The sequence below is a fragment of the Rhinichthys klamathensis genome, unplaced genomic scaffold, assembly GCF_029890125.1.
Source record: "Rhinichthys klamathensis goyatoka isolate OS25496 unplaced genomic scaffold, OSU_Roscu_1.1 h1tg000137l_1, whole genome shotgun sequence".
Classification (NCBI taxonomy): Eukaryota; Metazoa; Chordata; class Actinopteri; order Cypriniformes; family Leuciscidae; genus Rhinichthys; species Rhinichthys klamathensis.
Genome location: NW_026606672.1, coordinates 449,535 through 465,607, shown reverse-complemented (window position 1 = coordinate 465,607; position 16,073 = coordinate 449,535). Strand labels below are relative to the sequence as shown.

Here is a 16,073-nt window from a genome sequence, read left to right as displayed (position 1 = left end):
CTTCACATTAATGCAATTGAAAGGCACGATGAAGGTTTACTAGAATTAATAATATAGAAAATATACTATATTATTATATAATATAATTAGTTGTGATCAACCGTAATTAACATGACAAAAAGAGTTTGCTACCACGTTTGAGAGAATCCTAAACTAGAAACTCACGTAACACTGATATTTTAGGCAGTAGTTGTAGAGAAAAAATTACTGGATCTTCTATTTTAAAAGTTATGTCACCTTCTTTTCTGGTATCTTTGCACACATCATGTGAAAAATATCAGGTTATAAGGTCATAACACGAAGTTTGGTTAGCCATTTCATCATATTAGTTCCATGTTATTGTGTATAAGTCTTACAAATGTGTTTCAAAACCGTGTTATTTTAAAAATCTCTTGCTCATTGGCTTCCATTGTAAGTGTACAGCTGTAAAATTATGTTCCCTTTCGAGAGGTTTCTCCTATTGCGTAAGCTTACGCTATGGGAAAACTCCTTTTCTCGAGAAATATTGAAGTCTTTATGTAAAACGCATTGCAGCTGCACAGCATACAGCAATGAGCGAGGCAGCTCGGTCATTGGCTGTGCTGCGGCAACTGCACGAACCTATGACGGGGCGACTCTGAACCCGCTTCCAATGAGCGTGCTTCGCGCCCACGCGCGTCAGAGCCCGCCAAGATGGGCGTGGCCAAGGGCTATATATTGGGCGCCCCGTCGTCTGAGTTCTTTAGATTTAATTTCCTTCAGCAAAGAACCTTCTCTTCGCTGGATCCTCCGGATTGTTGGAGTCTTTTCGCCGCCGCCGTCGACAAGCCTACAGCAGGACTGCTTCGAGGACGCCGGCGCCTTCAGCCGCCTTCGATCGCCCTTCTGCTAAGCCATCCGGCGCGCATCATCTGAATATCCTTTTACAAAAGCTTCAGTGTTCGCCCCCGCGACACTTTCTAAAAGAGCAAATTTTACAAGGCGCTGTTTCAAATGCCTTCCTGCGCCTCGTGTCGAGGCCCTCTTCAGGACGGGGATCGTCACATCATCTGTGCCTGCTGCCTGGGACCGGACCACGCAGAGGCTGCCCTTACTCGAGGCGGATGTCCCGAGTGTAACGCCCTGGGCCTCACCGAGCTGCGCGCTCGCTTCGCCGTTTTCACCGCGAAAGAGCCCACCTCTTCCGTGCTGCCATCTCCTCTGGTCGAGCCGCGCAAGAAAAAGCGCCGCTCACAGAGGCCGCCGGAGCACGCGGTTTGCAGTGATGTCACGCCGGGCCAATCCCCGCGTGCTTCACCACCACCTGATGACTCCCCGCCGCCAGTCCAGTTCACACAGGCGGACCAGCACCCCTCCAGTGGAGCGATGGGGCTCGTCTCGTTTGGCGCGTCAGGGGATGACGATGACAAGGATGACAGTTTTTCGTGTGATGCTGCATCCGACGAGTGGCCGGGTTCGTCGTTCGACCCCGCGCCATCGACATTAGCGGGCACGAGCGCGGGCTCCAGCATGGATTCTGAGATCGTCCGCATCCTGTCTAAGGCCGTGGAAGACCTCGGGCTCGATTGGTCTTCCCCGGAAGAACCCGCCCGCAGCCGACTGGACGAGTGGTTCCTGCAGGGGCGCCGACAAGCCCCTCGACAAAGACCCTCCCCCTTCTTCCCGGAGGTTCACGATGAACTCACGAAGTCGTGGAAAGCCCCGCACTCCGCTCGCCTGAAGCCTTCTTTTTCTTTGTCGCTCTCCTCTGTGGACGGCGCGAAAGAAAGAGGCTATGAGGGGGCTCCGCCCCTCGAGGAGGCTGTGGCCAATCATCTGTGTCCACCCTCCAACGCTGGATGGAAAGCTAAAGCTTCTCATCCCTCGAAGCCTTGCCGGTCTACTTCAGCTCTCGCCGGTCGCGCATACGCCGCCGCCGGCCAAGCTGCATCAGCGCTTCACTCTATGGCTGTCCTCCAGGTGTTTCAAGCTAAACTTCTCCGCAGTATGGACGAGTCTGGACCCGATCCTGAGGCATTTAAGGACCTACGCAGCGCCACTGACATAGCGCTGCGAGCTACAAAAGCCACCGCCCAATCCATCGGCCGTGCTATGGCTAACCTGACTGTCCTTGAGCGCCATCTGTGGCTGACGCTAACCGAGATGAAGAATGCAGATAAGGCGCCATTTCTCGACGCGCCTATCTCACAAAGCGCCCTGTTTGGACCAGCGGTGAAGGAGTTCGCCGAGCGCTTCACCGAAGCCCGTAAGGACTCGCAGGCTATGCGTCACTTCCTGCCCAAACGAGCTAGTTCATCGCAGAGCCGCCAAAGGCCGCCTCAGCAGCAGCGAGCTAAGACGGCGCCTCCCGTCTCTCAGCCCAGACCTGAAACAGACTTTCGACGCCGCTCGCGCTCTGCCAACAGGAAGCAACCGCCCGAGCGACGGGGACCTCGGCCCAAGATTGTGCTGAACCCAGAGCCTCGTAAGTCCTCCTAGCTACAGGGAGAAAAAGGGGGAGCGCGTGTCTCGCAAGAGCCGGACCGTTCTCTCCAAAACGTTTAAAGCATTACCCAGTCCCCTTACAGGCGGCTGGAAATGTCTATACAGCAGCCAATGTGCCAGCAACACAGCTCGCCCACCTGCAAACAAACGCCGTTTTTACGGCGACACACAGAAATCACATAAAGAGCTATTTTCTGCCTGTGTCATTAAAGGGTCACGTGTCCACACCAAAGTGCGCATTCCCACATATCAAAACTGTCAACGCAGTGCCAAATGTTTTCCCAGCTCAAGCTGGACGCCCCATAAATGTAGATTGTGTGCCAACTGTCACGTATGCACCACTACACATAAGCACTGTTCCCACAGTTATAAACACTTCCCCAGTAAAAGCGGGAAGTTTTATAAGAGTGGCGCGTGTGCCCGCTGTTATGCATGCACCCCAACTCACAAACACTGTTTATATGACCAAAAACCCCCCGCCGCGAGCGGGAAGTTTTATGAAAGTGGCGCGCGTGCCTACCACAGTTTATGCACCCCCACCCATAAGCACTACCCATACAGTGTTAAACATTTCCCCATCTCGCTCTGTGAGCATTACGGCGAGCGTGCCTGTAATCTCACACACACCCCTGCACTCGGCATTCAACAAAGCTGCTCAGCGCGCGCCCGCGCCGCTGAGAGCTGTAAGCTCGACATTAGCACAAGGCGATTCGCTGGCGGGAGCCATACGTCACTGCGACACGCCCCCAGCCAGCATTCAGCCCATATCGGTGCGAGCGAAAGCCTGGGAAAATATCCCCGACATGCAGAAATGGGTTTTGAACATAATAAAACACGGTTACTCGCTTCAATTCGCTCGCAGACCGCCCCGCTTCACAGCAGTGGTCGAGACGAAAGTGAGAGAAGATGTTTCACATGTTCTACGCACCGAGATGCTCAAACTGATAGAGAAAGGCGCTATAGAGACAGTCCCTCCCTCTTTGAGCGAGGCAGGTTTTTACAGCCGCTATTTTCTCGTCCCGAAAAAGGATGGCGGTCTCCGCCCCATTCTGGATCTCAGACATCTGAACAAAGCTTTAATGATTCGCTCGTTCAGAATGTTAACAACCAAACATATCCTCGCGCAAGTTCGCCCAGGGGATTGGTTTCTATCAGTGGATCTGAAAGACGCTTACTTTCACATTCCGATAGCGCCTCATCACAGGCCTTTTCTGAGATTCGCTTTCGAGGGACAGTCATACCAGTACACAGTACTACCATTCGGCCTGTCACTGGCACCCCGTACATTTATGAAATGTATGGATGCAGCACTTTCCCCCCTGAGACAGCGGGGAGTGCGAATACTAAATTATCTCGACGATTGGCTAATCCTAGCACAATCAGAGAGCCAGTTAGTGACACACAGGTCTTGGATTATCAGTCATCTAGATCGCCTGGGTCTAAGAATCAATTTTGCAAAGAGCAGGCTATCCCCCAGCCAGAATATTTCTTTTCTGGGAATATTGCTAGACTCAGTGCAGATGACGGCGCGCCTCTCGTCAGAGCGCGCGCTCACTATCCGGCGCCTTGCAACATCGTTCAGAGCGGGTGCGCGCGCCCCCGTCAAACGATTTCAAAGGATGCTCGGTCTCATGGCCTCAGCATCAGCTGTACTCCAGCTAGGATTGTTGCACATGCGTCCTCTCCAACGCTGGCTCAAAAGCCGTGTCCCCACTCACGCCTGGCGCTCGGGCCACTTTTTAATCAGAGCGAATCACGGCTGCATAAAAGCCCTGACGCCCTGGAAAGCTGTCGACTGGTATCAGTCTGGCGTGAGTTTGGGCGTGAACACAAGGAGAAAAATGATCACGACAGATGCCTCCAAAATAGGCTGGGGGGCCCTTTACGAGGGCAGGCCTGTCTCCGGCTTGTGGTCAAACCCGGAGAAGCGCCTACATATAAACTGTCTGGAATTGAAAGCGGTCGCTTTGGCTCTCAGAGCCCTGCTCCCGTACCTGAAGAACGAGCACGTCCTAGTCGGAACGGACAACATGACGGTAGTCTCGCATATAAATCGTCAGGGTGGACTCAGATCGAGCTCCCTGCACTCGATGGCCAGGGAGCTCCTCCTATGGTCCCAGCGCAACCTGCGCTCGCTGAGAGCAGCGCATGTGCCAGGTGCTCTGAACCAGCGAGCGGACATGCTGTCCAGAGACAAGGTTCTCCCAGGAGAATGGTCTCTCCACCCCCTGACGATTCAGTGGTTATGGCAAACCTTTGGCAGGGCAGAGGTCGACCTCTTTGCCTCCAAGGAAAATGCGCACTGCCCTCTCTTCTTTTCAAAGAGCACAGACGCGCTCGCCCAAGTCTGGCCGAGCCGCCCGCTGTATGCCTTCCCTCCGGTCGCGATGCTACCTCAGGTCATCAGCCGGATCAGGGAGGAGAAATGTGCAGTGCTCCTGGTAGCCCCGCTCTGGAAGAGCCAGACGTGGTTTCCAGAACTGATGCAGATGATGAAATCTGCCCCATGGCCGATTCCACTGAGGCTAGATCTCCTCAGGCAGGCCAACGGGATGATCCTCCATCCCCGCCCCGATCTGTGGGCCCTCCATGCGTGGCCCCTCAACGGGTTCCCAAGAACCTCCCCAGTGGAGTGTTGAGAACCATCACTGAGGCGCGAGCGCCCTCTACGAGGCGCTTATATACCTGAACCCTGAGTCATGCGAAGTATCGAGTGTGCTCGTTTTCTTACAAGAGCTGCTGGAGGCAGGCCGCACCCCCTCCACGCTCAAAGTATATGTGGCTGCCATAGCGGCATCACATGACCCTGTGGAAGGCCGCACACTAGGGAAAAACTACCTAGTTGTTCGTTTCCTGAGGGGCGCCAGGAGGATAAATCCCCCACGCCCCCCCTCGGTGCCGATTTGGGACCTGGCCACGGTCCTGGACGCACTTAAACGTGCCCCGTTCGAACCCCTCCGAACTGTGCACCTTAAACAGCTCTCGCTCAAAACTGCTCTCTTGCTGGCTCTCGCCTCGGTCAAGAGAGTGGCCGACCTGCACGCGCTGTCATCAAGCGCTACCTGCCTGGAGTTTGGACCTAACGACAGCAGGGTTGTCCTCAGGCCAAAACACGGGTATATTCCTAAGGTGCTTTCTACTCCTTTCAGAGCACAGGTGATATCTTTGGCCGCGCTATCGTCTCCAGCAGACGAAAGCGACGCTAATTTACTCTGCCCGGTCAGGGCACTCAGAGTATATTTGGAACGTTCTGCCCTGTTCAGACAGACAGAGCAGTTGTTCGTATGCTTTGGCGGCCGCACTAAAGGTCTGGCTGTTTCAAAGCAAAGAATATCGCGCTGGATAGTTGATGCTATAGCGCTGGCTTATGAAGCCAAGGGCCTTCAGTGCCCCTTGGGCATCAGAGCTCACTCTACGAGAAGCATGGCCTCCTCGTGGGCGTGGTCGAGTGGGATACCCATTCAAGATATTTGTGCGGCAGCAGGCTGGGCCTCACCGTCCACATTTATCAGGTTTTATAACCTACAGGTCCCCTCATTGCACTCTAACATACTGTCGGTCTAACTATGCATAGGCTGGGGTGTGTACATGCTGAGCATTGTCTCCTCCCTCATAGAATCCGTCTTTGACTGATGTAGAGGATTTTTCATACATGACAATACATAAAAATGTACTTGTGTGTGTCTCTGGACGCCCATCGGGCCGTTCCACGTTGTCCTTTTTATAAAGCCCGCCTTCGGCTGGCTCGTTGGATAATTACTTTGCTCGAAGGCTCAGGCATCTGCCTCCGGCTTAATAGAGCGAAGTCAGCACGCACGGCGTTTTACATGGCGTTCCCATAGCGTAAGCTTACGCAATAGGAGGAACCTCTCGAAAGGGAACGACTCGGTTACTAACGTAACCTCGGTTCCCTGAGAGGAGGGAACGAGTATTGCGTAATCTGCCGTGCTTGTGCTTGGTCAGTTTGCTTCAGTCGATTGAACCTAAAGAACTCAGACGACGGGGCGCCCAATATATAGCCCTTGGCCACGCCCATCTTGGCGGGCTCTGACGCGCGTGGGCGCGAAGCACGCTCATTGGAAGCGGGTTCAGAGTCGCCCCGTCATAGGTTCGTGCAGTTGCCGCAGCACAGCCAATGACCGAGCTGCCTCGCTCATTGCTGTATGCTGTGCAGCTGCAATGCGTTTTACATAAAAACTTCAATATTTCTCGAGAAAAGGAGTTTTCCCATAGCGTAAGCTTACGCAATACTCGTTCCCTCCTCTCAAGGAACCGAGGTTACGTTAGTAACCGAGTCGTTTTGTTTGTTTTTCTATATTGAGGGACACAGATGCTGTCCATAGAGCTTAACTTGTGTTTGAATTGGTACTGTAATTTTCTTCATTACTTTCTAATGCATCTCGGCACTTACCACAGATTTCAGCCTTCATCATTATTTATTTTGCACCTTGTCTCAAATCCCTAAGATGTCTTTCATTTGATCGCACTCATCAGATACTTTAATTTATACCCTGATCATTCTCCAGTCTCTAACCCCCGACCCAACCTTTCCTTTTAACACATGTCCCTGTCCTGTTTCGACACCCCCCGTCCCACCTGCTTGTTGAGATTGCCCTCCTCGGCCTCACTGGGCGAGGTGGCACAGCTTGCCACGGCACACTTGCTGGGACAGTGTTCCCGACTGCCATAGCGATCACATGAGTAATACCGCTGCTTTTCTGCCGAAGACGAATGGTGCTTCCTCTCGTGGGAACGACCCCGGTCATGTGCCCTCTCCTCTACGGGGTCAGCTGTTGTGTCTGAGAACCAAACAAAAATATGAGGGAAAGAAAGGCAATCCATTAAAACTTGCACTGCAACAAAATTATTTTTTTAATCAGTACTTTTATCTAACCAATAGAAATTTAGGTGTAGAAATTTAACAATAAGTGTGTAGGATTTCTTAAAAACATTTAATTCTTTTTTTATTATTGTTTTTATTATTAAAATTCACTATAAAATATTATTTGCCAAATTAAGATAGAAAAACAAACTTTATTCAAATATATATTCTCAGGAAATAAGTGTTAATACCATAATTTAGCTTTTCCTGTTAGATATTTTAATATATTTTTTAATGATGAAAAAAGTCAAAATAATGATTAAAATCTTAATATCTTACACAATTTAGCTTTTGGGGTAAATTCATCATCTTTTTTTTTTTTTTTTAGATAAAGTAAAAATACTGTTTAAGAAAATTGATCTGCAATAAAAACTTTCTTAATCAGTATTTAATCTAAACATTATTAAAAGAAGGTACATTTTCTTGAGAAGCTAAATTGTTTAAAATATTAAGATTTTTAAATATATTGTTCAAAATATATTGTGTGTATATATATATATATATATATATAGCTTTTATTTAAACCATCAAATTCACTAAGATTTATGCTTAAATAAATATTGTTTTTGCCAAGTGAGGTAAGAAAAACATTTCTTTCTCTGAAAATATGTTTTAATATCATAATTTTGCTTCTCGGGCTAGAAATTTAGATATATTTAACAAATCAAATCAAAATAATTATTAATAAAATGTTTTGTGTGGAAAGCAGAACACACTGCAATATCTGCTAAAAAAAAATTAAATACTTTTTTTTTAACAACTGAGAAAAAGGTGCTCTTATTTTCAATTCAAGTAGAATTATCATCACTGAACTTAAAAGGTCAGGATTTTTGACCCCCTGCTGATTTTTTAAAGAAAATTCAAGGAAAAAATTAAACAAAACAACAGGATTTCTTGAACTATTGAGCCCTGCTGTGGCAGATCCATCTCTTACAGTCTCCCCTCTCCTCTGGATTTCACATTCTTGCAACAGACTCTAGTCAAAAACCTGACTCTCTCCGAATTTTTCTTCCCTGTTCTCGATTGGCCTGCTGAGAGGTAGCCATAAATTAGCAGGTCATGGGCCTGCACGTCTGTCAGCCCCTTTTATCTGGCTAATAGAGGCCAGCTGCGGCCGGACGCTCACACCAGGCTCTGCCTTTGCACTTAACCGATCCTCAACACAACCGAGTCCCGTCTGGGTTCAGGATCAACTGAACCAACGCAACAAGAAATCTCCAGAGAGATCTGTAGACAAAAATATTGTGCAGCTTTGCTTCATGCAGCTAGTTTTTATTTTTTTTACTACTACTACTACTACTTTTTATCTAATGGCAATGAAAGTGTATTTACCTGTAACTTTGTGCTGGCCAGTAGGCGACCTGTCGAGAGATCTCTGCTTCTTGTCTCTTTCCCTGCGATGATGGCACCGATGATGATGGTGATGGTGATGATGTCGTTCTTGAACAGGTTTCTCCAAATTGTAGTCATTCAGATTCACCTCCTGAGGGCGCTGCGGTGCAAAAGTGGATGCCGAGCGTCTCATTGGGGAATCGGGAATGGGCTGAGAAAGAAAACAAGGTGGTGGTTGGATGAAGTGAGATGAATGCTTTTGGACATTGTTATCTTGGAATATTACAAGGAATGCTGTACTGAAATTGCCTATAATAACATTGTCTTGTATGCTAAACCTCCATTTTTATCTCAGATGCATCAAAACAAGGATGAACCGCAGTATGGATCTAAGGGATCATTATGGTATCAAAGTATCAGAGGCAGTGTAACATCTGTAGCAGCTGAGCTAATCCCATTTGAGGAAACACTCATTTTGGGATTATACCCTCAATTTATGCTCCCATCCATCCACAGGTGCGTTTTAACACTGTGCCTCTTAATCTGTCTGAAATGATCAAAGGTCACCGACTCTTGAGCTAGTACTAGACTTCCTTTTATTTCCTGTTTTGCAGTACAATAGGCTGCTGATCTTCATATTCCTACTGACACTGAGGACAAACAGACATGTGACTTTACAAAAACATTACAAAGTTCACCTTGGATTCTAATCTCATAACTTGCTCAAGTCAAGAATATATTCTTATGAAACCTATGAATATTTTAAAAGTTGATCATACTTCCAGTAAAGTCCCAGGAGAATGACGGGAATGACTCCTCTGATGAAGCACGTCAGAGGACAAAATGAAGCCCAATGGCAGAGAAGACATGAAAAAAAAATAATAGAAAAGAGACTGTAAAGAAACACAATAAGTCAAGCTCATTTTCTTAGTTCTGTTCTAATGAGTCACTAATTTTAGTCACTTAAAGGTGAAGTGTGTCATTTTTGCACCAGTAGTGGAATTGCAAAATAATGATAATGTAAACATAATTATGTTTGAAAATAATCCATATTTGTGCAATATTTAGTGACACCAGCGGCACAGAATTTTTTAGGCCGACCCAGAAGTTGGTACAAAAAACAATACAACAAAAGCTTTTATGAATTTGTAGTCTAAATACAATTGTCAGAAGTCAAAAGTTAGGCTATAAACAAACTACAACATTCTGAATTCAGTGTCACCACCATTAAGCAACTGTCTTTTTCAAGACACGTAAAAGCTTAAAAAAAAATCAAGAGTGAGGTATTACTGATGTATTTTATGTTGTAGAATAAAACATGAAAATACCTTTGACTTTGCAACTGTGGAAACTGACGTGCAAAAAGCTAACTCGTTTGAGAGTTTTAGATCTCTATTACACACTTCACCTTTAACGCTTTGAATAAAACAACACTGAAAACCCACATTTGTAAATGGACTGTCAAAATATTGTTCTGAATGCTTAAAAAATGGTTTGTGTTATTTTTCATGCACTGATTTATTTTTATTTGAAGCAACCTGAGCTTAGCTTCCCTTTGGGAATCTATATCATCCATCCTCTTCTATCCATCCATGACAAACACAAGACAAGACACACTTGTCAATCATAAAATCTTTGCAGATCTTACACATATCACAGTTTTGCAGAGTTTCTGGGTTGTGGTCTAAATGAATCAGAGTTTGAGGTTGTTATTTTGGCTCTTTACATCCGTCGAGCAGAAGGACTGGACATGGCCGGGTGCCAGGGGAGAAGGGATTTCCCCCACAGAAATCAGAGGGATTTGGCCATATTAGCAGGTGCTGAAACATTACATTCAGCATCTAATGTCTTTTATCGGTTAGTCCAGCACTTTAAAGAGATTTGGTTCTGGATGGGAATCAAATTTGGAAGTGAAACAGAGGCACTCAGTGAGCCTGAGCAGCCCATTAGCACTGGAGAGGTGTGGGATAGGTGTGATTTGATAGCAGGAATATCCTAATGAGTCTTAATGGATGGATTGTCTTTTTCAGACTCCAAATGGAATGTGAATTTCATACTTGGATGATTTTAGATTTATTTTTCCAATGATGCTGTTGTTCTGACATACTATAACATTAAGCAAACTGAATGTTGAGATCTTAAAACAACACAATCCATAAGTAAAACCCATTAGCCTTTTATCCAGTTCTGTGCAAATTACATTTCAAATAAAAACCGAGAAATGCCACCCAGTATTCAAATCAAGATGGATTTTTAAATCCATCTCAAAGTAACCAAAAAGTAATCTCAACCTCTTTCCTGAGAGTATACGTATTCTGACAGTTCACTTCCTCTTAGCCAGAACAAGCCAAAAAACAAAATGATCCAGGGCGCAGATCTGGCAACCTATCAATGACTAATTGTATTGTTTTACTTCCCCTGAGCCCTGAAATAGGACAAATTTCCAATTTTCATTAGACTTGGGATGAAACAATATATCAACACGAGTTTGTTCTAAGAAACAGGAGTAAGATTATGTATTAAACTATAAGAGGAGTAAAGGATGTATACGTATGCATAATTCTTGCGGCGTGAGTATACATTTCTCTAAACCATATACAAGACACATTATTAAACAATTATTTGCATATGTACAGAATTTTAAGCAAGTCAGGGAGAGGTTTGACTACAAAACCTGCACCCAATAGAATACCTGCATCTCTGCGTTGAGTTTTGGCATAGATACCGCACGTCCTTGGCCCTCAAGGCCGCCAGAGGTTGCAGTGTTGGCACTGTTCTCCATCTTCCTCATTTCTACTGACTCCTATTACATGCACACACACAATAAAGGATTGAATACGCATCAAAGAAAGACACTCTGTGTCAGAGAGAGTCAATGATGTTATTTACGGCACCTGGGCAGTGTTTGCATTTGAGGCTTCCTCTGATTGACCTCTGGACATTGGTCGTCGTTTAGACCGTTGGACCTCCTTGGACTTCTCTGAGGCCCAGGATGAAGATCCTTTAATAGGGTTTTCATGACTGGGCAGAGGAAAGAACATATTAGAGTAGAAACACTTGTCATGGCAAACAGGCTAATCCAAGTGTGTACTGTATGTGTATGCAGGAGGGATGGTATGCTCACTGTGTGCGTCCGTTATTGAGCGTGGTGGAGCGTGGTGGAGCTGGGTCTGGTATGGTCTGAGCTTTGAACTCTGAGGCCAAATCTACACTGTTCATGGCCTGATCTTGAATGTGAGTTAGTGGGAGAATGGGCTCTAAGAGAGCACTGACTTTATTCTTCAAACAGAGAGAATCAAAAAACATTGTTATAAATACAAAGAGCTTATTTTTGTAACTGATAATAAACTCACTACCAGTTGGAAGATTAGACAGTCTTGAATTTATGTTTCTCAGGATCTTTAAAAAAAAAAGGTTGATCTAAAGGCTTACTCTTGGAAGTTTAGACACTATATGATCTAGATAGACACTATATAACTTTCAATATAATGGTTCTAATTATAGTTTGATGACTTTAATATTGTTTTAAAATGTACAAAACCTTTGATTAGTATGCATCACCTGAGATCCATGTCCTGCCTGTTCCTTCTGCTGCTGTTGCTGCATCTGAAGTCTTTTGGCTCTGTTCTGCTTGTAATAGTCAAAGATCATAAGAGCCGCATACACTTTCCCCACTGTAAGCTCATTGGCTGCAAAAGAGACAAATGCATCTTTTAGAAGTTCTACTGGTGACCACTAGAGGTCCCTGTGTATTACTGGTGTTTGGAGATGTGTGCAGAATTACTGTGCCTGCGTTCTGTTTGGGTCATTCATAAGTGTGTGCCTGTACCTCAGTGTTAGTCTTGTGATATGTGGATACAAGTGTGGAGAGCATTTTCATGGCAAAAGTAAGAAAGAATCTCCTGGGTGATGATTCATAATGTGTTTACGTTTGTGTGGAGTGACCAGCAGGTCCATAGTCTTCTGAGACAGGTTTGGCCAGACTGTAGAGAGCTCCTTCTTCAGTTCAGCATCTGACAGACGTTGGGCCACCATGCCTGTGGAGAGATTCATGATTCATGAATAAGACTACATATCCATTACACAACTACTGTATGTTCTGTCTAATTATTGTGGTGTTGACAATTATTTTCAAAAATAATTCTCTTCACCCCTCAACATTTTTTTTTTACGTGTAATATTAATATAATTATGATTAATCAATTATTAAGTTCAGTTAATTTAGAGCAATGCTTTGAGTTGCTTTGGGAGAATTTAGTGTAGCTAGAAAAACTCTTTTCATCTCATGTAGGAAGAAGGAGGAATTTTTTAAGTTCAGTGAATTTAGATCAATGTATTGTAAGACAAAACAGCTTTGCTGAGGAATTGCTTTGAAAGAATGTAGTGAAGCTAGAAAGACCCATCCAGTGCCAAACATTCAAAGAGACACAACAGATGCTACACACACCATCCCACACACATTGCTCTGATAAGTGGAAATGGCACTAGCAGAAGCAACAGAACAGATCACACTGTGAGTGAGTACAAAGAAAGAAGTGAGTACATTTCTCCATCAAGCACTAATCACATTTGGAGTTATATGGAAAAGAGAAAGACAGACTCTTTCAAAGGAGAGGGAAGGTGGAACAATTATCTGGATGCACAATAATTTAGACAATTAAATGGGTACCAGACTGACCTGATGCCAGTTTGATCTCCAGAGCAGTGCGGATCAGAGCCATCAGGGTAGAGGTGAAGTGCACACTGTTGTCATCTGCAATGGGCATGTTCATTTTCACCAGCCGCTAAGAGGAGCCATGAGGTTCATTAGTGGGGTAAAACACGTCTCAAAATCAGCATCCCAACACCCCAACAAAACAGTTTGTGTGTGTCTGAGATTAGACTCTTCATATTTCATATCCTTTTTTTGATTCAGGTCATATATTCTATGAATCAAGCAACAAATATACTGGATCCTTTTGGTAATTCAGTAATGCAGAATGCTGTTCTAATCTTAGCGTTTCAAGCACACAAACAGTTTTGTTCACAAAGAGAATAAGAACGTACAGAATCGAACATTCACATTCACCGCTATAGGCTACGATCTGCAACCAAAGTGCACTGGTGATAAACCGACACCAACTCGAGAGTGAAGAAAAGCATGTACACATACCATGAGCGGTTTCAGAGGACATGGGAGCTCGACTCTGGGAGTTACTAATCAATAAAAGTTCAGCAAATAGCTGCTTTTCAGCTGTGGCTTTTTGGAGTTTGAATAATGCTAACACACCAGCAACTTTAAACTGGATCATCCCGACAATATCATTGTAAAAATAGTTTTAAAAAAAACAGGTCAATTGTGTCATTTTGGTTTGGTGCCTCTAGTTTAGAGTCTCAAAAAATACACACTTTATCTTTAAAGGTGCACTCAATTGTTTGCTTATATTGCACAGGAAAATGTGGCAGTTTTCTTGGACTTACTGTATACTGACACCTAGAGGTGTGGATGAAGCATCACTAAAAGATTTCAGTTACAATGTATTTGTAGAAATGCTTTATTAGCATTAAGTCTTTAATAATTTATTCTCTCAGCAAAAGTATCCAATAATAGGGGAGTTATAAAGATAAAATAAGTAGTATTTGGCTGATCATCTGACTCAAAATGGCCGACCTCGAGGCAACCCACCCCATGTAAACTAAACAAGCTTTTTATAAGAGTCAGTGCACATGATTTTAAACATATTTTTCAAAAGTACTATTATTTCTGTATGCTTAACTTTTTAAAGAGGAAAATATATGAGTGCACCTTTAAACATGACATCTCTTTTGTATCATGGGATGTACGATATGGTTTAGAGTGATTCATTGTGAAGAGTTGAGCTCCCCTGAGCAAATAGAACATACATCTACTAGCAGTAGCAGTGCAAAAAGAAACATATCAGAATGAAAAAAAAAGATGGACAGTCTCACACACAGACATACATTCTCACATACTGCAGAGAAAGAAAAAAGAGAGAAGGCTACAAGAGAAAGAAAAGAGAGAGAGGAAATGGTCAAGTGGATGAGACATAGACAGCACAAGCAAGACAGGGAGAATACAAGTGAACGACCGCCAAGAGAGGAAGAGAGAGGTCAAGTGCATAGTTCTCATGACTGAAAGCAACTTAGGTTCCACATACACTGCTCCATGAAAACAAGGGTGAGAGGGGGGTCCTTTCCTATTCTAACACAACATAAGGGCTCTAAAAGAGGGTTTTCAGCTAAATTTGGGGCCCTTAAGTGAATCCCAAAGACACAGAAACCCGCAAAAAGAGCAATTGGCCACATTGTTTTTATGTAAATTGAGTTTACATAAAATATTTTGCATTTATAATGCATATGATTATAACAGAAAATAATTTTTGTAATGTCGTGCACAAACCCTTACACAATGCAACTTTTGGGGTAAATGTTATACATATGAAGTATGACCATAGATAAAATTGATATTTAAGTTTCTCTTATTATTATAATTAAACAACCTAGGCTGATTGGAAATACGTGCCTCTACCTACCTTTTTGCAAAATTCTAAACATACAATTACACAGCAGTTTCCAGCTGAAATGACCACTAGAGGCAGTAAAACACCATCAAATTTGATTCATTTTCACATAGATTATGATTATGGTGCAGATTGCCGATTAATAAAGACATTTTTTTCATGAGGTTCCTTGCACAATACTGTTATGACCTCAAAACACTTTTATCATAGCACATGATTTGTAAAATAATACATTTTGACATTTATCAAATAACCAGCTCTTGTATGGCTTTTTTGACACAGTAAACTTGCTCGGTAGGTCACCTGGTGGTACAGCACTTTTAGCGCCACTCATCAGACTTTTCATTCCCTAACTGCTGCGATACGTACAGCAAGCAATGCAATAAAATGTTTCCATATCCATGTTCATCTGTTAAAAACTGAACATACTTTTAGTGGCACCACTTGACATTCCACTGTCCAATGAAATGTTGCCACAGACACGTATTTCCAATGAGCCTGGATTGTAATTAAACATTAAATGGACTAAAGTTCTGCAGTCATACTCATAATTAGTCTGTGACCATCCCTAAATGACAAAGGAAGTGGAGGGGAACTCTTGAATAAATAGAGAGAGGCGGAGGGAGGAACTACAATTAACACAGTTAAACCAAAAACGAGGGGAAACACTGCAAGAGCACAGAGATTGGCTGAAGAATAAGCCAATGGGAAGACAGTACGAGCAGGGGAGGGGGGGGGGGTGGGGCATGTGAAGTTGAGCTACCTTGTAGGCGATTCGTGGAGGGCATTTCTTTCCCAAACCTAAAGGTGGGGACATGTGGAGCAGCATCTCATACATATCGAGGTACTTGATACGGCCACTTCACAGTGCAGAC

General features: G+C 44.4%; 1 protein-coding gene across 10 annotated transcripts in view; it reads right to left on the bottom strand.

Moving 5' to 3' along the window:
* The window catches only part of cacna1ba (calcium channel, voltage-dependent, N type, alpha 1B subunit, a), a 116,686-nt gene that overhangs the window by 3,358 nt on the left and 97,255 nt on the right, over positions 1–16,073 (bottom strand). For 7 of the 10 annotated variants that reach the window (XM_056257361.1, XM_056257363.1, XM_056257365.1 and 4 more), the window contains 10 exons: positions 15,962–16,058; positions 13,356–13,461; positions 12,607–12,714; positions 12,239–12,366; positions 11,802–11,956; positions 11,572–11,698; positions 11,370–11,480; positions 9,457–9,495; positions 8,678–8,888; positions 7,060–7,262 (listed from right to left, as the gene is read on the bottom strand). In XM_056257361.1, the coding sequence (XP_056113336.1) occupies positions 7,060–7,262; positions 8,678–8,888; positions 9,457–9,495; positions 11,370–11,480; positions 11,572–11,698; positions 11,802–11,956; positions 12,239–12,366; positions 12,607–12,714; positions 13,356–13,461; positions 15,962–16,058 (1,285 nt within the window). The remainder of the gene's footprint in view (positions 1–7,059; positions 7,263–8,677; positions 8,889–9,456; positions 9,496–11,369; positions 11,481–11,571; positions 11,699–11,801; positions 11,957–12,238; positions 12,367–12,606; positions 12,715–13,355; positions 13,462–15,961; positions 16,059–16,073) is intronic. The other 3 variants (XM_056257362.1, XM_056257364.1, XM_056257371.1) reach the window with 1 other exon arrangement.